This window comes from Myotis myotis, unplaced genomic scaffold (genome assembly GCF_014108235.1).
Source record: "Myotis myotis isolate mMyoMyo1 unplaced genomic scaffold, mMyoMyo1.p scaffold_m19_p_4, whole genome shotgun sequence".
Lineage (NCBI taxonomy): Eukaryota > Metazoa > Chordata > Mammalia > Chiroptera > Vespertilionidae > Myotis > Myotis myotis.
Genome location: NW_023416346.1, coordinates 76,882,730 through 76,903,574, shown reverse-complemented (window position 1 = coordinate 76,903,574; position 20,845 = coordinate 76,882,730). Strand labels below are relative to the sequence as shown.

Genomic DNA, 20,845 nt, shown 5'->3' with positions numbered 1-20,845 from the left:
GAATGTTGTTTCTCTCTCTCTCCTCCCATCTTCTCTCTCTAAAATCAATACAAACATATTTAAAACATAATAGTACAAGAAATTCCTTTGTATCCTTCACCCAGATTCACCTATTAACATTTTGCCAAGGTTGCTTTATCATTCTCTTTCTTTCACCCCTCTTTTCCTAAATACTTTGGTGTGTATTTCTAAAGAACAAAGGCATTCTCTTACATAGCCACAATACAGTGACCAAATTCAGGAAATTTAACATAGATACAATACTAGTATCTAATCTCGAGTCCTTATTTCACTTAACAATTGTTCCTATCACTTCATTTGTTGTCACAAAACTTCTTCAACAGTGTAAACCCACTCAGTTCTCTTCTATGGGTTCTTTTTGTTTAAACTTATCAGTAAATTTTAACTTGCCTATGAACACTGGGAAAACTACAGCAGACTTTGAAAAGCTATTTGAAGAGAACATATGTTATCGCTATTGACTAATATGTTAAAACCATAAATTTGGAATGGATACTGGTGAACTGTGAGGAATTCTTTTTCATGATATCTATTTTAGGCATCAAGTGTTTGCTTCTTAGTATGTGAGCCTGTAGTTCTGTCACCATCCTTGCCCCACTGTTTGACAAAGTTTGGTCCCAAGTTTGTAAAAATTAGGAAGGAGATAAGGGAAGTATATATTATCCCTCTATGGGCACATTTCTCCAGGTTCTGCCTTATGGGAGACTATATTCTCTATCAACATCTTTACAAATGGAGAAGAGCTCAGAATTGTCAACTATATACTGTAATTAAACGAGTAACATTTTGAACCTTTTCTCTCTCTCTCTCTCTTTTTTTTTTTTTCAGAAAAAGGCACTTTATAGAAGCATAGATTTGTACAGAGCTGGGAATTCAGAAACACCTCAATCCCACCTTTCTCAGCACATAAGACATCCTGTCAGGCTAGACCCCCTAACCTGCTAAGAAGGTGTGTCTGCCTCAGAAGCCTGCTTGAGGGAATTACTCACTCCTTCTTGTCACCCTGTATGCATGGTTGTTTCTGTGAAAATTATTAGGCCAGGAAGGTCTAAAACAGTGTTGGTTTAAGCCGGTTTTGTATCCCAGAGAAGTATGCAACTGCATCTCTTTGTCGCAGATTATCAGGAAATTTCCTACCTAGAGTCTACTGCAGCATACACTTTCATGTGAGGGGGTTTCAGGGTTTGCCCCCTACCAAGGAGAGATTCATTCAGAAAGATTTTTGAAATTCTGCCCGTGGTGCTGCTGCTTCTTCTCCTTCTTCTTCTTCTTCTTCTGCTTCTTCTTCTTCTTCTTCTTCTTCTTCTTCTTCTTCTTCTTCTTCTTCTTCTTCTTCTTCTTTCTTTCTTTCTCTCTCTCTCTCTCTCTCTCTCTCTCTCTCTCTCTCTCTCTCTCTCTCTCTCTCTGAATTAATTCTCTTTCTGTCTGAATGTTGAGTTCCTGATTAAAGCCTGATTAGTATGCTTCCTAGAGCCCTGGGAATATCATCCTCCTTAGACATCTGTATTATACACCCTGGTTTAATGTCTTATCAGTCAGCTTCCTATTTTAATTACCTAAACTCTATGGTTAATAAGTCAGGTTTTCAGGGTGAGCAATAGCACCCTAGAAAAAAAAAACAGAATTTAGAAATTCCATTCTGGGGTGGTACTGTAAGACCATTCCCCCACCACCCAGTGAAGAAGAGAATGGTTCTCTGTTGACCTCCTTAAGTTGAGTGGCAAAATCTTTTAAGAACAACGGTGGCCAGCTGTATGGCTGCAGAGCTCCAAGAATTGGAAAGTTATCACTCACTCCTCTCCACTAACTAGAAATGTTTGCACACTAACCAGAGATGTCTGGCATACACTCTATAATTATTTTTAAACTCATGGGGATGCTGTTGTGAGTGATAGAAAAGGACTGATTTAAATTGTCACTATATTTAAATTAACTTTGTCATTAACCCCTCAACCCCTACCATGTACAGTTGTTAAAATCCAAGCACTATCATGTAGGAAAGGACCTTAAAAGACCTCCTTTGTCATTGGAAATGTTTGGAACTGCTACCCTGGAAGGTTTTTTTTTTTTTTCTCTGCTGGAATGTTTTATCATGTGTGCTCATAGTATACTAGTACACTTTTCCTTTTTTAAAAAAAATATATTTTATTGATTTTTTACAGAGAGGAAGGGAGAAGGATAGAGAGTTAGAAACATTGATGAGAGAGAAACATCAATCGGCCGCCTCTTGCACACCCCCTACTGGGGATGTGCCCGCAACCAAGGTACATGCCCTTGACCAGAATCAAACCCGGGACCCTTGAGTACGCAGGCTGACGCTCTATCCACTGAGCCAAGCCAGTCAGGGCCACTTTTCCTTTTAAGAAGAGGATTGTTCACATGCAAACCACTTGGCTTTTCTATTTTCCAGCTCGATACAGAGTTAATAAAATGTGAATGTTCTATCTTCAAAAAGTAAATTATCTACCTTTACACAAAGTAGGTTATTAAAACAAAATGCAAAGCACTAATAAATGTGTATTATAATAACCATCAAAATAGTGATTTATTGAATTAATTGGGGTGACATTGGTCAACATGAACATATAGGTTTCAGGTGTGGGTTTCTATATTACAAGATCTTTATATTGCACCATGTGATCACCACTCAAAGTCAAATTCCTGTCACCATATATTAGGATCCCTACTCCCCCCACCCCTTCACTCTGGCAATCACCACACTGCTATTGGTGTTCACAAATTTCAGTTTTATATGCCACATATGAGTGAAATCATATGGTTCTTAGCTTTTTATGACAGACTTATTTCACTTAGCATAATGTTCTCAAGGTCCATCCATGTTGTTGCCAATGGCACTATTTCATCCTTTCTTATGGCTGAGTAGTACTCCATCGTGCATATATACCACATCTTCTTTATCCAATCCTCTATTGTGGGACACTTTGGTTGTTTCCATGTCTTGGACACCATGAATAATGTTGCAGTGAACCTAGGGATGCATATATCTTTGCGAATACATGATTTAGATTTTTTGGTATATACCCAGGAAAGGGATTGCTGTGTCATAAGGTAGCTCTATTCTTAATTTAGAAGGAATCACCAAACTGCTTTCCATGGTGGTTGTACCAGTTACATTCCCACCAACAGTGAATAAGAGTTCCCTTTTTCAAAACCTCTCCAACACTTATAATTGCTTGTCTTGTTGATAATGGTCATGCCATCAGGTGTAAGATGGTATCTCATTGTAGTTTTGATTGGCATTTCCTACTTACCAGTGAGGTTGAACATCTTTTCATATATCTATTGGCTGTTCATATGTCTTCTTGGGAGAGGTGTATTTTCAGGTCCTCTGCCAACTTTTTGATTGGATAGTTTGTTTGGTGTTGAATTTTATGAGTTATTCATATATTTTGGAAATTAAACCTTTGTCAGAGCAACTGTTTGCAAATATCTCCCATTTGGTTGCCGACCTGATTGTTTTGTCAGTTTCTTTTGCTGTGCAGAAGCATTTTAGTTTGATATAGTCCCATTCATTTGTTTTTGCCTTTACTTCCCTTGCCTTTGGGGTCAAGTTAAAAAAAAAAAGTTCTCTCTGACCAAGGTCCATAAGTTTGGTACCTATATTTTCTCCTATGTAATTTATTGTTTTAGGTCTTATATTTAGGTCTTTGATCCATTTTGAATTAATTTTTATACATGGGGACAGACTGTAATCCAGTTTCATTCATTTGCATGTGACTTTCCAGTTTTCCCAGCACCATTTATTGAAGAGACTGTCTCTACTCCACTGTGTATTTCTGGCTCCTTTGTCAATAATTACCTGTCCTTACATGTGATTTTATAGCTGGGCTCTCTATTCTGTTCCATTGATTGGCGTGTCTGTTTCTATGCCAATACCATGCTGTTTTGATTATCATAGTTCTGTAGTATAATTTTAAGTCAGGTAGCATACCTCCAGCTTCATTCTTTTTTTCTCAGGATTGCTTTGACTATTTTTGGGTCTTTTGTGGTTCTATACAAATCTGATTATTTCTCATTCTATTCTTTAAAAAAATGACATTGGGATTTTGATGGGGATTGCATTAAACCTGTATATTGCTTTGGGTAATATAGCCATTTTAAACATGTTGATTCTTCCAATCCATGAACATGTAATGCTCTTCCATTTTGTTGTGTTTTTTTCAATCTCTTTTAATAATGCTTGGTAATTTTCAGTATATAGGTCTTTCACATTCTTTGTTAAGTTTATTTGTAGGTATTTTTTTACTCTTTTGGTTGCTATTGCAAAAGGAATTGGTTTTTTCACTTCTTTTTCTGATGTGTTGTTATTATATTGCCCCGACCCGCGGGACAACAACGGGGGAACGAAGAGACACCCTAGGAGAATGAAACAAACAAGGGACACGAAAGAATGGAGGCAAGACAAGTTCTGATCAAGCCTCAAACTTTATTCTCACAGCGGCAGAATATATACTGTTTTAGGGAAGGGGGGTGGGTAAAGGGGTCTATGGGCAGTAACCTTTTACTAGAGATTTATTAGGCTCCTGATGGCTGTGCTTATCAGCAGAGATGTGTGATTTAGCAGGCTCCGGATGGCTGTGTGTTTATCAGTGGAGATGTGTGATTTAGCGGCTGTGTGAGGGTAGTTTATCTGTAACTGCTGGCCAATTTGCAAGACACAGGTGGTTTCTGGTAATTAGGAGTTTCTGGAGGAACCAGAAACTTATAGTTCTTAAGATGGCTTTGTCTAAGCCAATATCTTTAATGGCTCCCAACATTATATAAGAAGGCAATGGATTTTTGCAGATTGATTTTGTATCCTGCAACTTGACTTATTTGTTTATTGTTTCTAATAGTTTTTTGGTGGAGCCTTTTGGGCAGGGGTCCTCAAACTATGGCCCGTGGGCCACATGCAAATACAAATATTGTATTTGTTCCTGTTTTGTTTTTTTACTTCAAAATAAGATATGTGCAGTGTGCATAGGAATTTGTTCATAGTTTTTTGTTTTTTTTAACTATAGTCCAGCCCTCCAACCGTCTGAGGGACAGTGAACTGGCCCCCTGTTTAAAAAGTTTGAGGACCCCTGCTTTAGGGTTTTCTGTATACAGAATCATGTCATCTGCAAAAAGTGACAGTTTGATTTCTTCCTTCCCTATTTGGATGCCTTATATCTTTCTCTTGCCTTATTGCTCTGTCTAGGACTTCTAGCACCATGTTGAATAGTAGTGGTGAGAGTGGACATCCTTATCTTGTTTCTGATCTTAGAGGAAAAGCTTTCAGTTTTTCACCATTGAGTGCCGGGGTTCTTGTCCCAGCATCAAGAAGGGTTCAGGAATCTGGAAAAGGCTGTGCATAGATGACATAAGAATCCAGAGACTAATAAAGAGTCTTGAGACAAGATATAATTTTGAAAGGCATTGGGGGTCAGAAGACTTTCAGCTAAAGGAACTAACTGAAGACTCCCTCCTTGTCTAGGACCCTTGCTTTTATTAACACAATTTGTCCTAAGGCAAGGTGGAGAAAATACACTTCAAAGGGTAAGGTTTCAAAGGGTACAGAAGCATTGTCAGAATGGGGGAATTAGCCTACGGTGTTCAGGTGTTTGGCCAGTAGGAGGCAATAACATGTAGATTAAGATGCCCTTTAACTGTCTGGCAGCCACAATCAGTTTCCTATTCAGGTTTGGGAAATGCCTTTAGCCATTCCCAACAGGTGACTACATGTGTGACTCAACCCTGTTGAGTCCCCAAGTCTCATCAACCTTTTGATGAAACTCTTGAAATTATGACATGCTGGAATTGGTCTACGACAATTGAGTATGATATTAGCTGAGGGTTAATCATAGATGGCCTTTATTATGTTATTGAGTGTTTTAATAATAAATGGATGTTGTATGTTATCAAGTGACTTTTCTTCATCTAATTTAATAAAAGACAAACATGCAAAGTGACCGTTCCTTCACTACGCATTAAGCCACGCCCACCAGCTAATCAGAGTTACTATATGCAAATTAACCCAACCAAGATGGTGGCCAGCAGCCATGGAGCTGAAGCGAGCAAGAGGCTTGGTTGCTCCAGTTATGGAGGAAGCCAAGCTTCCTGGCCAGCTCTGAGCTCCACTCAAAGCAACAAAGTTTCAATTATAGGAGATAAATAAACCCCAGATACCTGCTTTCAGCAGGCTGTGGCCATGGAGCTGGAGCGAGCAGGAGCCAGCTCTGAGTTCCAGTGAAGGCAACAAAGTTTCAATTATAGAAGGTAAATAAATCCCAGAATAAAAAAAAAAGAAAAAAAGGAGAGGCTGGGAGCTTCCGTTGCTGGGGGGCTTGGCCAGCCTGAAAACGGCCCTCAGCCCCTCACCCAGACTGACCAGGCACCCCAGTGGAGACCCCCAACCCTAAAGGGGGTGTGGCCAGCCTGAAAACAGCCATCAGCCCCTCACCCAGGCTGGCCAAACCTCCATGAGGTGAGGGTCCCCACTGGGGGGGGGTGGCTGACCAGCCTGCAAATAGCCATCAGCCCCTCACTCAGGCTGGCCAGGCACCCTAGGGGGGGACCCCCACCCTGAAGGGAGTGTGGCCAGCCTGGAAATGGCCCTCAGCCCCTCACCCAGGCTGGCCAGGCACCCCAGTGGGACCCCCACCCTGATCCAGGACACCCTTCGGGGCAAACCAGCCAGCCCCTACCCAGGCACCAGGCCTCTATCCTATATAATAAAAGGGTAATATGCAAATTGACCCTAATATAGCAGAAGGACTGGGAATGACTGGTCACTCTGATACACACTGACCACCAGGGGCAGACGCTCAATGCAGGAGCTGTCCCCTGGTGGTCAGTGTGCTCCCACAGGGGAGCTCTGCTCAGCCACAAGCCAGGCTGATGGCTGCCAGCACAGCAGTGGTGGCAGGAGCCTCTCCTGCCTCAGCAGCGCTAAGGATGTCCGACTGAAGCTTAGGCCTGCTTCCCTGCTGGCAAGTGGACATCCCCTGAGGGCTTCCGGGCTGCCAGAGTGATGTCTGACTGCCAGCTTAGGCCCAGTTCCCCAGAGAGCGGGCCTAAACCGACAGGTGGTCATCCCCCAAGGGGTCCCAGACTGCGAGAGGGCACAGGCCAGGCTGAGGAACCCCCTCCCCCTTCCCCCCCCACGAGTGCACAAAGTTCTGTGCACCGGGACTCTAGTCTATTTATAAGATCATATGATTTTTATCCTTCCTTTTGTCTATGTGGTGTATTGATTTGATTGATTTGTGTATGTTGAACCATCCTTGTGCCCTTGGAATGAACCCCACTTTATCACGTTTTATTTTTTAGATGTACTATTGTATTAGATTTGCTAGTATTTTGTTTAGGGTTTTTGCATCTGTGTTCATGAGAGATATTGGTCTGTAGTTTTCTTTTTTTGTGTTATCTTTGCCAGGTTTTGGTATCAGGGTTATATTTGCCGGGGTTCTTGTCCTAGCATCAAGAAGGGTTCAGGAATCTGGAGAAGGCTGTGCATAGATTTAATAGGAATCCAGAGACTAATAAAGAGTCAGGAGACAAGATATAGTTTTGAAAGGCATTGGGGGTCAGAGGAGCTTAGCTAAAGGAGGTAAGATCCAAGATCTTAAGTCTAGGGTCTTAGGTTCTCTCTGTCCCCAGGAACCCATGCTTTTTATTAACACAACTTGTCCTGAGGCGAGGCAGAGATATACACTTCAAAGGGTATACAGAAACATTGTCAGAATGGGGAAATTAGCTTACGGCTGTTCAGGTGTTTGGCCAGTAGGAGGCAATAACACGTAGATTAAGATGCCCTTTAACTGTCTGGCAGCCAAGCAATTATCCCTTTTCAGGTTTGGGGAAATGCCTTCAGCCATTCCCAACAGGTGACTACATAAGACTCAACCCTGTTGAGTCCCCAAGTATGGTAGCAATCATCTCAGGTAGAAACTATAGTTTAACTTTAACCCTGCTGTTTGGCTTCTGTACTTATTTGCTTTGGTTAACAATAGAAAAGTTATTTTGATTTTCTGAATTATATAAATCATCCCATTCGATTGAATACCTTATTGATTGTAATGTGAATACCCCATTGGTTGTGGTCATACTGGTTTTAGAAAGCAAATTCTTCTGTACCTGGGAACGAGGACAGCACAATTATACCAAGACCCGAAGGCTCCAGATAATGTGTCCCTGTTGACTCAGTGGTCCCAAGACCCAAGGGCTCCAGATAATGTATTCCTGTCAACTCAGTGGTCCCAAGACCCGAGGGCTCCAGATAATGTGTTCCTGTCAACTCAGTGGTCCCAAGACCCGAGGGCTCCAGGCAACGTGTTTCTGTTGATTAAGTGATCAGGAGACCCGAAACTATAATTTAGCTAACATGCTTAATTCTGCTTCTGTAAACTGCTTTTTTGAAAACCAGGTTCCTCATTCAAAACCCTGGGAGGTAATCAGTACCTTTGTGATCTTTGCCTATATAAATCTGGTGTTGGTGCTGGGGAGGGTACTGTGAGATTTGGGAGAGCAAAATGCCCCCTCGTAGTCCTGGATTTTCAATAAATGTGACTCCTTAATTCGACTTCTTGAGGCGTTCTTGTGTGATTCGCGGGGTACATTACAACACCTTTTGATGAAACTCTTGAAATTATGACATGCTGGAATTGGTCTCCGGCAATATTGGCCTCATAGAAGTATTGCCTTTTCTTGAATTTTTTTTGTAAGAGTTTGAAAAGGATAGGTTTTAAATCTGGTTTGAACATTTGGAAGAATTCACTGGTCAAACCATCTGGTCTTGGACTTGGAGGTTTTTGATGGTTACATTAATTTCCTACTGCTGATTGGTCTATTCAGATTTTCCATTTCTGTATGATTTAGTCCAGGGATATTATATATTTCCAGGAACTTATCCATTTATTTAAGGTTATTGAATTTGGTGGCATATATATTCTAGTATGATCCTTTGTATATCTGTGATGTCTGTGATGACTTCTCTCTCATTTCTGATTTTGTTTATATAGATCTTTTCCCTTTTTTCCTTAGGGAGTCTAATCAGGTCTTTGTCAATTTTATTAATCTTTTCAAAGAACCAGCTCTTTTTTGTATTGATTTTTTCTTCTCTATTTCATATAATTCTGCTGGCTTTCAGTTGCTTCTGTTCTTCTTTTTCTAGCTTTTTAAGATGTGATATTAGGTTGTTTACTTGGGATTTCTCTTGTTTCTTCAGATAGGCATGCAATGTTATAAAATTCCCTCTTTTACTGCATCCCAGAGATTTTACTTTGTTGTATTATCATTTTCATTTGTCTCTGCATATCTTTTGATCTCATCTTTTATTTCTTCTTTGACCAAGTCATTTTTTAGTAGTATGTTGTTTAATCTCCACATAATTGTGGGTTTCTTCACTTCCTTTTTGCAGTTAATTTCTAATTTAAAGACATCGTGATCAGAGAATATGCTTGGTATAATTTCAGTCTTCTTGAATTTGTTGATGCTAGTTTTGTGACCCAACATATGGTCTATCCTTAAGAATGTTCCACGTGCACTGGAGAAAAATGAATAATCTGATGTGCTGGGATGAAAGGTTCTGGGATGGTCATTATGTCTATTTCACCTAATGTTTCATTTAAGGCTAATATTTCTTTATTGATTTTCTGTTTGGTTGCTCTATCTAGAGCTGTCAATGGAGTATTAAGATCCCTAATTATGATTGTGTTTTGATCTGTTTCTCCCTTTAGTTCTGTGAGTAGTTGTTTTATATATTTTGGTGCTCCCTGGATGGGTGCATGTATAATAAGAAGTGCTATGTTTTCTTGATGTAGTGTCCCATTTTCTCTCTATAAAATATCCATCTTTGTCTAGTAATGTTGAATTCTATTTTTTTCAGATATAAGTATGTCTACACCTACTTTTCTGTGGATGTTATTTGCTTGGAGAATCATTTTCTATGCTTTTACTTTCAATCTACATTTCTCTTTGTAGTTTAGATGTGTCTCTTGTACACAGCATATGGTTGGATTTTGCTTTTTGACCACTCACTATTCTGTGCCTCTTTATTGGTGAATTCAGACCATTTACATTTAAGGTAATTATTGATGTATGAGGATTTTCTATAGCCATTTTATCTTTTATTTTCTGGTAGCTCTGTGTCTCCATTGGTTATTTTCCTTTGTGTTTCTGTCTGTTGTTTTTGTTTGGTGCTATTCCATACTTCTTTATTCTTTTTTAAGCTATTTGTCCTAGTTTGGGGATTTTTGTGTGTGGTTACCATTAGGGTATAAAAAATGAAGTTACATATATACCATAGGTGTTTTATTTTTTAGTGCATTTGATCTTCATCTTCCTTTGCCAGTTCAGACCTTTACCTCCTTCCCTTTTATGTTTTTGTTGTCACAAATTATCCCTGTTTATGTTGTAAGGTTTTTGGTTATTTTACTCGTAGTGTGACCTGATGTTCTTTATTTCATGTAGAATAACTCCCTTGCGTATTTCCTTCAATGGAAGTTTTCTGGTGGTAAAAATCCCTCAGCTTCTGCATGTATGGAAATGTCTTTATTTCTCCTTCATATTTAAAGGATAATTGTGCTGGTAATTAATTATTCTCTTTCAGACATTTGGTTCTACTCTCTTCTGGCTTGTGGAGTTTCTGCTGAGAAGTCAGATGAAAGTCTGATGGGTTTTCTTTTATAGGTCACTTCTTTTCCCTGGCTGCTTTGAGAATTTCTTATTTGTCATTAATTCTTTTTCTAAATTTATCTTTATTGTTTAAAGTATTACAAATATACCCTTTGTTTGTTTATTTTTCTAATTGACCCCCTCCACCCCACACTTTCCCCTCCCAGGCCTTCACCACTCTGTTGTCTGTGTCTATGCATATAAGTTCCCCAGTTAATCACTCCCCATCCCCCACACCCATCTTCCTTCTGAAATTTTTCAGTCTGTTGCATACTTCTATGTCTCTGGATTTATTTTGTTCATCAGTTTATTTTTTCTTGCTGTTGCTGTGGTTTTTTTTTTTTTTAATTCTTTATTGTTGAAACTATTACATATGCCTCCTTTTTCCCACATTCTCTCCTGCTCCCTCCCAGCACATGTCCTTGCCCCTTCCTATTGTCTGTGTCCTTTGAGTATGCTTATATGCATGCGTTCAAGTCCGTTGGTTAATTTCTTACCACCACTTCTGAGGCTCAATGGTCTGTTCGATGCTTCTATGTCTCTGGATATATTTTAGTTCATCAGTTTATGTTGTTCATTATATTCCACAAATGAGTGAGATCATGTGGTATTTATCTTTCTCTAACTCATTTATTTCGCTTAGCATAATGCTCTCCAGGTCCATGCATGCTGTTGCAAATGGTAAGAGTTCTTTTTTTTTCTTTACTGCTGCATAGAATTCCATCATGTTAATGTACCACAGCTTTCTCCTCCACTCACACTATGACTTTAATTGCAATATCAGAGGACATTTTCTTCCTTTATTTAAAGAGAAAAACATATCTTTTAAAATTCTTTATTGTTTAAGGTATTATATATGTCTCTCCCCCCCCCCACTGCACTGACCTCTCTCTGGCCACCCCCAACCCACTAGCACATGCCCTAACCCCCCTAGTGTCTATGTTCATTGGTTATGCTTATATGCATGCATACAAGTCCTTTGGTTGATCTCTTACCACCCCCGCTCCACTGCCTTCCCTTTGAAGTTTGACAGTCTGTTTGATGCTTCTCTGTCTCTGTATCTATTTTTGTTCATCAGTTTATCTTGGTCATTATATTCCACAAATTGAGTGAGATCATGTGATATTTATCTTTCTCTGACTGGCTTATTTCGCTTAGCATAATGCTCTCCAGTTCCATGCATACTGTTGCAAATGGTAAGATTTCTTCTTTTTTCTTTTTTACTGCTGCATAGCGTTCCATCATGTTAATGTATCACAGCTTTTTTATCTACTCATATGCTGATTGGGCTGTTCCTAAATCTTAGCTATTGTAAATTGTGCTGCTATGAAGATAGGGGTGCATATATTCTTTCTGATTGTTGTTTCTGGTTGCTTAATATACACTGAGTGGCCAAATTATTATGACCACCCCATCAGTACTTCATTGGGCCACCTTTTGCCTTCAATACTGCGGTGATTCTTCTTGGCATTGACTCCACGAGATGTTGAAAGGTGATGCGAGGAATCTGACACCATGCCTGATGAATAACACTGTCCAGTTTTGTGAGATTTGATCGTTGTGGAACCGGCTGCCTGATGGCCCTTTTAACTTCATCCCACAAATGGTCAATTGGATTGAGATCTGGTGATTGTGGGGGCCACCTAAGCAAGGTACAGTCTCCCTCATGTTCTTGAAACCACTCCTGCACAATACGAGCACAGTGGCATGGCACATTGTCTTGTTGGAAGAAGCCATCTCCATTGGGATACGCCATCAACATGATAGGATGAACTTGATCAGCAATGATACTTAGGTATGTTGTGCTATTCAGAAGTTGTTCCACACTGCTGGAAACCAAGATCAACAGTAATTAATATCAATGTGAGAGTCCAGCAGAAGGCTGGCCAGAACTCCTTTTCATATTCACAGGGTGAATATTTACATTTTATTACCTACTGCTGACTCAATGGCCTAAAGCAACCCCCCCCAAAACCTGACAATCTTACTGTTTACTAAACATTACCATTGGTATGTCTGTTTGCATTCCTAAAAGGCAATTGTGTATTCTAGTAAATAAAAGCAGATGGGAACAGAGACTCAGCGAAACTTGACTTCTCCAGTCAAGTCTTCCCCTGGCTTCCCCTCTTAATTTCAAAATTAATATTTCATCTTGTGTGTCAATTTGTGCGTCAGCTCTTTCTCCAAGCCTTTGAACCCAAAAGCTACGTTGGCCATGGCCTTTCACACCACATGAATTAAAGGGCCCAAATCATGCCAGAAAAACATGCCCCAAACCATAACACTGCCCCCAACAGCTTGAAGGGTTGTACTCATGCATGTGGGGTGCATGCTTTCATGCTGTTTCCACCAAATTCTCACTCTGCCATCTGCATGATGCAACTGGAAATGTGATTCATCGCATCACATGACTTTTTTTCAATGCTCGACTGTCCAATCCTTGTGTTCCTGTGAGAATTGGAGACATTTTATCTTGGTAACTACAGACAGCAAAGGTGTTCAAACAGGTCTTCAGCTTCCATATCCCATATGATGCAGTGTATGGCTAATTTGCCTACAAACATCAGGTGGTCTTAATAATCTGGCCACTCAGTTTATATTCCTAGAGGTGGGATACTGGGTCAAATGGCAATTCCATATTTAATTTTTTGAGGAAATCCATACTGTATCCCATAATGGCTGCAGCAGTCTATATTACCACTAGCAGTGTGCTAGGGTTCCCTTTTCTTCACATCCTTTCCAAGGTTTGTTGTTTGTTGATGATAACATTCTGATAGTTGTTATATGATATCTCCTTATTGTTTTAATTTGCATCTCTCTAATGATTAGAGCCTTTGAACATTTCCCCATATGTCTCTTGGCCTTCTGTATGTCCACTTTGGAGAAGTATCTATATTGTTCCTTTGTCCATTTTTTAATTGTATTATTTGTCTTCCTTTTGCTAAATTTTATGATTTCCTTATATATGTTGGGAATTAACACCTTATTAGATGTATCATTGGCAAATATGATCTCCCATGCAATGGGCTCTCTTTTCATTTTGTTTATGGTTTCTTTTGCTGTGCAGTTTGTGTGTGTGTGTGTGTGTGTGTGTGTGTGTGTGTGTGTGTGTGTGTTTAATGTAGTCCATTTTCTCCTTAGTTTCCTTTACCCCTTAGAGATATATCAGTAAACATATTACTATGTTAGATGTCTTTTGCTTCCTATGGTTTCTTCCAAGAGTGTAATGATTTCACAACTTACATTTAAGTCTTTTATTTAGTTTTGGTTTATTCTTGTGCATAGTTTAAGTTGGTAGTCTAGTTTCATTTTTTTCATGTATCTGTCCAATTTTCCCAGCACCATTTATTGAAAAAAGTGTCTTTACTCCATTGTATACTCTTGCCCCCTTCGTCAAATATTAATTGAGCATAATGGCTTTGGTCGATTTCTGGATTCTCTGTTTCATTCCATTGACCTATATGCCTGCTCTTGTACCAGTACCAGGCTGTTTTGAGTACAGTGGCTTTGTAGTATAACTTGGTTTATGGTACTGTGATTCCTCCAACTTTGTTCTTCTTTCTTAAGATTTCTACAGCTATTTGGGGTCTTATTTGATTCCATATAAATTTTTAGAGTATTTGTTTTAGGCCTGTGAAATATGCCAGTGGTATTTTAATATGGATTGCATTGAATCTGTAGATTGCTTTGGGTAATATGGACATTTTCATGTTAATTCTACTAATCCATGAACATGGTATATTTTCCCACTTGTTTATATTTTCCTCTGTCTCTTTTTCCAACATCATGTAGTTTTTCAAGTACAGGTCTTTTACCTCCTTAGTTAAGTTTATGCCGAAGTATCCTAAATTTTTTGTTGCAATGATAAATGGGATTTATTTTATTATTATTATTTTTTTTTAGTTTCTCTTTTTGAGAGTTCATTACCAGTGTATAAAAATGTCATTGATTTTTGGGTGTTAATTTTGTACCCTGCTACATTGCCAAATTCATTTATTAAATCTAGTAGGTTTTTGATGGAGTCTTCAGGGTTTTATATGTACAATGTCATGTCATCTGTGAATAATTACAGTTTTACTTCCTCCTTTCCAATTTGGATGCCATTTATTTTTTCTTCTTGTCTGATTGCTATGGCTAGCACTTCTAGTACTATATTGAATAAGAGTAGTGAAAGTGAACTTTCACTGTCTTGTTCCTGTTCTTAGGAGAAATGCATTTAGTTTTACCCCTTCAGTGTGATGTTGGCTGTAGTTTTTTTCATACATGGCTTTTATCATATTGAGCTATGATCCCTCTAATCCCACTTTGCTGAGAGTTTTTACCAAAAATGGGTGTTACATTTTGTCAAATGCTTTTTCTGCATCAATTGATATAATCATTTGATTTTTTCTTCCCATCTGTTTACGTGCTGTATCACATTTATAGATTTGTGAATATTGTACTAGCTTTGCATCTGCATAATAAATCCCACTTGGTCATGGTGTATGATCTTTTTAATGTATTGCTGGATCCAAGTTGCTAATATTTTGTTTAGGATTTTAGTATCTATATTTATCAGTGATACTGGCCTGTAATTCTCTTTCTTTGTAGTGTCTTTTTTTTCACATGTGCAAACTGTTTTATTTTATTTTATTTTTAAAGGAGATTTAATAATTTAAGAAAAATATTCAACTTACAGACTTAATCGAAAAAACAGAACCATGATACAATGCTCTATATACAGTATGGTCCTAATTGTGTAAAAGAAAATACATTAATATATATATATATATATATATATATATATATATATATATATATGAGAGAGAGAGAGAAATGACAAAGACATATTCATATGAACTGGTACAAATTTCATTATTAGAAAACATAATAAATATTCTTGAAACCTCACTTTGTAACAAATTCCCTTTTTCTCTTTACATGCTCGTTGGCCCTCTTGCAGTTCCTCAAATTTAAAACTTGTGGTTCCTATGCCTCAGATGACCTCCTCATTCCCTCCAGCTATTTATTTATTTTTAATTTAAATTTTGTATGGTTTAAAGTGTTACATATGTCTCCTTTTTTCCCCTTGACCTCTCCCCGGCCACTCCCACCCCCTCCCCAGCACATGCCTTAACTCCCTACTGTCTGTGTCCATTGCTTATGCTTATATGCATTCATAAAAGTCCTTTGGTTGATCTCTTACCCCAATCCATCCTTCTCTGCCTTCTCTCTGAGGTTGGACAGTCTGTTTGATGTTTCTATGTCTCTGGATCTATTTTTGTTCATCAGTTTATGTTGTTTATTATATTCCAAAAATGAGTGAGATTACGTGATATTTGTCTTTCTCCGATTGCCTTATTTAGATTAGCATAATGCTCTCCAGTTCCATCCATGCTGTTCCAAATGGTAAGAGTTTTTTCTTTTCTACAGCAGTGTAGTATTCCATTGTGTAGATGTACCACAGTTTTTTAATTCACTTATCTGCTGATGAGCACTTAATCTGTTTCCAAATCTTAGCTATTGTAAATTGTGCTGCTATGAACATAGAGGCGCATATATCCTTTCTGACTGGTGTTTCTGATTTCTTGGAATATATTCCTAGAAGTAGAATTACTGGGTCAAATGGGATTTCCATTTCCAAGTTTTTGAGGACACTCCATGCTGTTTTCCACAGTGACTATACCAGTCTGCATTCACGCCAGCAGTGCATAAGGGTTCCTTTTTCTCCACATCCTCGCCAGCACTTGTCATTTGTTTGTAGTATCATTATCTAGTTTTGGAGTTAGGGTAATGGTGGCCTCGTTAAAAGAGCTTGGAAGTATTCCTTCCTCTTGATTTTTTTTGGAATAGTTTGAGGAGAATAGGTGTTCCTCTTTGTATGCTTAATAAAACTCCCTTGTGAAGCCATCCGCACCAGGACTTTTGTTTGCTGTGAGTTTGTGATTATTGCTTCAATTTCATCAATAGGTATTGGCCTATTCAGTTTTTCAGATTCTTTCTGATTTTGAGTTTGGAAAGATTGTATTTTTGTAGGAATATGTCCATTTCATCCAGGTTGTCCAGTTTGTGAAATATATTGTTTCATAGTACTTTTTAACAATCATTTATATTTCTGTGGGGTCAGTTGTTACTTGATCTCTTTCATTTCTGATTTTATTTAAGTCCTCTCTTTTTGTTTCTTGATAAGTCTGGCTAATGGTTCATCAATGTTGTTTATCTTTTCAAAAAACCATTTCTTGGTTTTATTGATTTTTTTATATTGTGTTTTTGGTCTCTAGGACTTTTATTCCCCTCTGATCTTTATTATTTCTTTCCTTCTACTTGCTCTGGTCTTGTCTTGTTCTCTTTCTAATTCGGTAGGGTTAGATAATTTATAAAAAGTTTATTTTGTTTTTTTAATTTTTTTTGTTTGTTTGTGTTTGTGGTTTGTTTGTTTTTGGTTTTTTTTTTTTTTTTTTTTTGTTTTTTTTTGGTTTTTTTTTGTTTTTTTTTTTTTGTAGGCCTGTAATGCTATGAACTTCCCTTCCAGGCCTTATTGCACTGTGTCCCATTGATTTTACACTGCCGTGTGTTCATTTCCATTTGTTTCCAGGTAGTTTTTTATTCCTTTCTTATCTCATTTGTAGCCCATTCATTGTTTAATAATATACTATTTAGCCTCTGTATATTTGAATGTTTTTTAGTGTTTTTATTGTCATTGATTTCTAATTTCATGCTATTGTGATTCAAGAAGATGCTTGATATGGTTTCAGTGCTCTTGAAGTTGTAGAGACTTTTTTTGCATCCTAACATGTGGTCTATCTTTGAAAATGTCATATGTGCACTTGAGAAGAATATATATTCTATAGCTTTGAGAAATGTTCTGAAAATGTCAATTAGTTCCATCTGATCTAGTGTGTCATTTAGGTTTGCTGTTTCCTTATTAATTTTTTTTTTGTCTAGAAGATCTATCCAGTAATGTGTATTGCTGTTGATTTTTTCCTTAAAGTTCTCCAGGAAAAAGAAAGAAAAGAAACATGTTGCAAAGGAAAATACAGGAGAAAGCAAATAGACCCAAAATAAGAATAGGAAAAAAGATGAAATAGCACGGGAAAAGGGAAAGAGATAAACATTAAAAAACAAAACAAAGATTGAGCGAAAAGGGAAGAGGAAAAGTAGATATATGACAGAAACAATAGAGATTAGAATAATATATCAATCAAGCAGATAGATAAAGAAGATAAATTTAAAAACAACAGATATAGAAAAGAAAAAGAAAAGAGAAAAAATTGAAGTGTCATTCGTTTCAGCCAAGTTTAGTGCCCCATGGGAACTATCTTTGGATCCTGATATGTTTTGTCTGCTAATTCTGGGCTTTCTGTGAGGTACTTAGTTGCTAACCACTGTCAGGAACTGTCCTCCTTGGCTTTCACAACTTGTTTGAAGGTCCAAGTGAGCCACTGATCCCCTATTTGTGTGTCTTCACAGAACTTGACAACAAGCAGGAGGGGCCAGTCTGCCCTCTAAGGCAGCAGTCGCCAACCTTTTGGATCTCACGGACCACCAGTTTACCAGCATGGCGCCCAGGGCTTGGTCAGCAAAGTCCTTTTCATTCCCCAGGCATTGCCTCTGTCCCCCTTTGCCTACTAGCCAGCCGTCAATCTTAATCACTCAGTAGTCTATTTCTGAAAGGGTTTTAGGCAGGGGATGTGCTGTTTAGCATTCAGGGAAAATAGGTGGTGTATTTCCCTGTCCCAGAGCTACTCCTCCGTGAGTGGCCCAAAATATTACTCTGTCCTAGGCTGGACAGAGATCCTTGTATGGAGACCAGTATGAGGTTGGTTGGAAACCTGGAGTTTTTATCTGCTCTCCCCTGTGGGGAAAGTACCAGTCTGGTTCCTAAGAGCATGGGGCAGGCAGCCCCGCCCCCAATCCAGTCTGAGGTTCCAAGACTGTTCAAACTTGTAGGCTTGGCCTCTGCTTTGGTTTCCTCTGAAAAGGTCAAAATGTAGGGTGTGGTATGCAGGGCTCCTGAGGGTGGGACAGGCTATCACCTATGATGTTTGTTTGTTTTTTCTTTTCCTGCCCTCTTGGCTACTGGGAGTGGCTAGCTCCTCTCCGGAAAAATGGCCATTTTGGTTTTGGGGGGCCTATGACCAAATACTCCTAGCAGCTGTTTTTCCACATCTCCTAGCAATGCTTCCCCATCCCAGCCTCTCCTTAGGTACCTCTAGTCCACACCTCCCTCCTTGCACAAAGCCTCGGGTAAGAAGCTGCAAATGAAATTCCTGTGCTCTAGGTTAAAGAAAACCCAAAACAAAACAACTGAAATGCAGCTTTCTCTCTGAATGGCTCTTGTCTACTGACTCCAGGCTCTGCCTAGGCCAGCAGCCCTGCAGCCTTTCATGGCTGGATGTTCCGTGGGCCACTGGTCTCGGCTCTGGTGCTCCAGGCTGTGGAGCCCAGTCTGGGTTCTGTGCCTCTATCTTCTGAGGGAACAGACCCTCCCTTATCCAAGAGCTCCCTCCTCACTCTTGGCCCTGCCACCCCTGGGAGTTGGGTCAGCTCCTCTCACAAACTCACCTATCTACCGGTCTCCAGATGTTTCCTGTCCTTCCTTAATACGTCTCCTCCTCAACTGGATCTCAGTTGGTAACTCCAGGTGAATGTTCTGCAATTTCATTGTATTTTCAGTCTGGCCCTGGAAGGAGGTGCATGACAGGTCTGCCTATTGGGCCATCATTTTTTCTCCCCTTTGTCATTAATTCTTGACAGCTTCAATACCAAGTGCCTTGAAGAGGGCCTCTTTGCATTGAAGTAATAAGATGTTCTGTTTCCTTCTTGGATTTGAGGATCTAATTCGTTTCATAGATTTGGGAAGTTCTCAACCACTACTTGTTTTAATAGATTCCATTCCATGTTCCCTCTCTTCCTCCTCAGCAATGCCTATAATTCTACTATTGCTTTTTCTGATGGAGTCAGATAGGTCTCATAAAGCTCTTTCATTTTCCTTTATGCTCAAGTGTCTCTCTTCGTCATTCTGTCATTTTTTAATTCCTATCTTCGATATTACTAATTCTTTCCTCCATCTGGTTGATTCTGTATTCTGTGCTCAATAGTTCACTTTTAATCTTCTTAATTGCATGATTCATTTACAGGATTTTCAATTGGCTCTTTTTTAAAGTTTAAATCTCTTTGTTAAAGGACTCCTTTTGTTCATTGATTTGTTTTCTGAGTGCACTGAATTGCCTATCTGTATTTTCTCGAATTTTGATGAGTATTTTCAGGACTGCAATCTTGAAATCTCTGTCATTTATATCACATATTTCCATATGTGTTCCAGCTTGCTTTCTGGGGATTTTTCATTTTCTTTTTGGTCATCCTCATTGCTGTGTTTCTCCATGGTATTTGCTGTCCTTCTTTGCTTACGCATTTATCTTTGATGAGGTCTTTCTATTATTTTCAAGTAAATGGCACCAAATCACGAGATGTTTTGTCTGCCGATTCCCCTCCATGGCTTCCATATGACAGTACAACCATGCTGCTTGGAAGTGGGGTTTGTTTTGCCCTCACCATAAAGGTGACTCCTGACTCCATCGGGTCCTGCCCCAAACACCCATCCTGGGGATCAGTCACAGAGAGAAACAGCAGTTCTACTGCAACAGCTTTTGGTTTATAGATAATATGCTCCTGGACCAACGGTAAAGGGAGAAGAGTTTGGGGAGTCCAAGTGGCGGTAGGGCTCTCTGGTTATGTTTCTTAGTTTGAAACACCACTGCCGACCCCACAGTGGAGAGCTGCAAGGCAGAACCCCATGCTCTGTCAGGCATCTGCTGGCTCAGCCAGTGTTCACTCCATCACCACTCCCCCTTCCTGGCTGCATGCCCCCTTTGGCCTCCACACCACCAGCACCACCACCCACCACCACCACCACCACACCGCAGCTCTCTGTTCCTTCAGGCTGATGGAAGCGCCTGCTACTGCAGGCTTTCTCCCTCTCCTGACTGGCTGAGCCATAAGCTCCCAGCTGCAGGGCTGTGTCTTCAGGCCATCTGTGCTTTCCTCTCTTCTCGTCTTCCCATTTATTTCCGGTTGCCCACATTTAGATGTTTCAGTGTGTGGGTCTCTCAGGTGTGCATCTATGTTGAGCAGAGATTTCTTTGTTGAATTATAGTTGGTTAACTTTTTGAAATTCCAGGGGGGAGAG

At 39.3% G+C, this 20,845-nt stretch overlaps 1 protein-coding gene across 1 annotated transcript in view; it reads left to right on the top strand.

Moving 5' to 3' along the window:
• XK (X-linked Kx blood group) overlaps positions 1–1,004 on the top strand; it is a 102,163-nt gene extending 101,159 nt beyond the window's left edge. Inside the window, exon 4 of the mRNA XM_036304066.1 lies at positions 850–1,004. Coding sequence (XP_036159959.1) covers positions 850–874 — 25 coding nt within the window. The 3' untranslated portion in view covers positions 875–1,004. The remainder of the gene's footprint in view (positions 1–849) is intronic.
• The last annotated feature ends 19,841 nt before the right edge of the window (positions 1,005–20,845 follow it).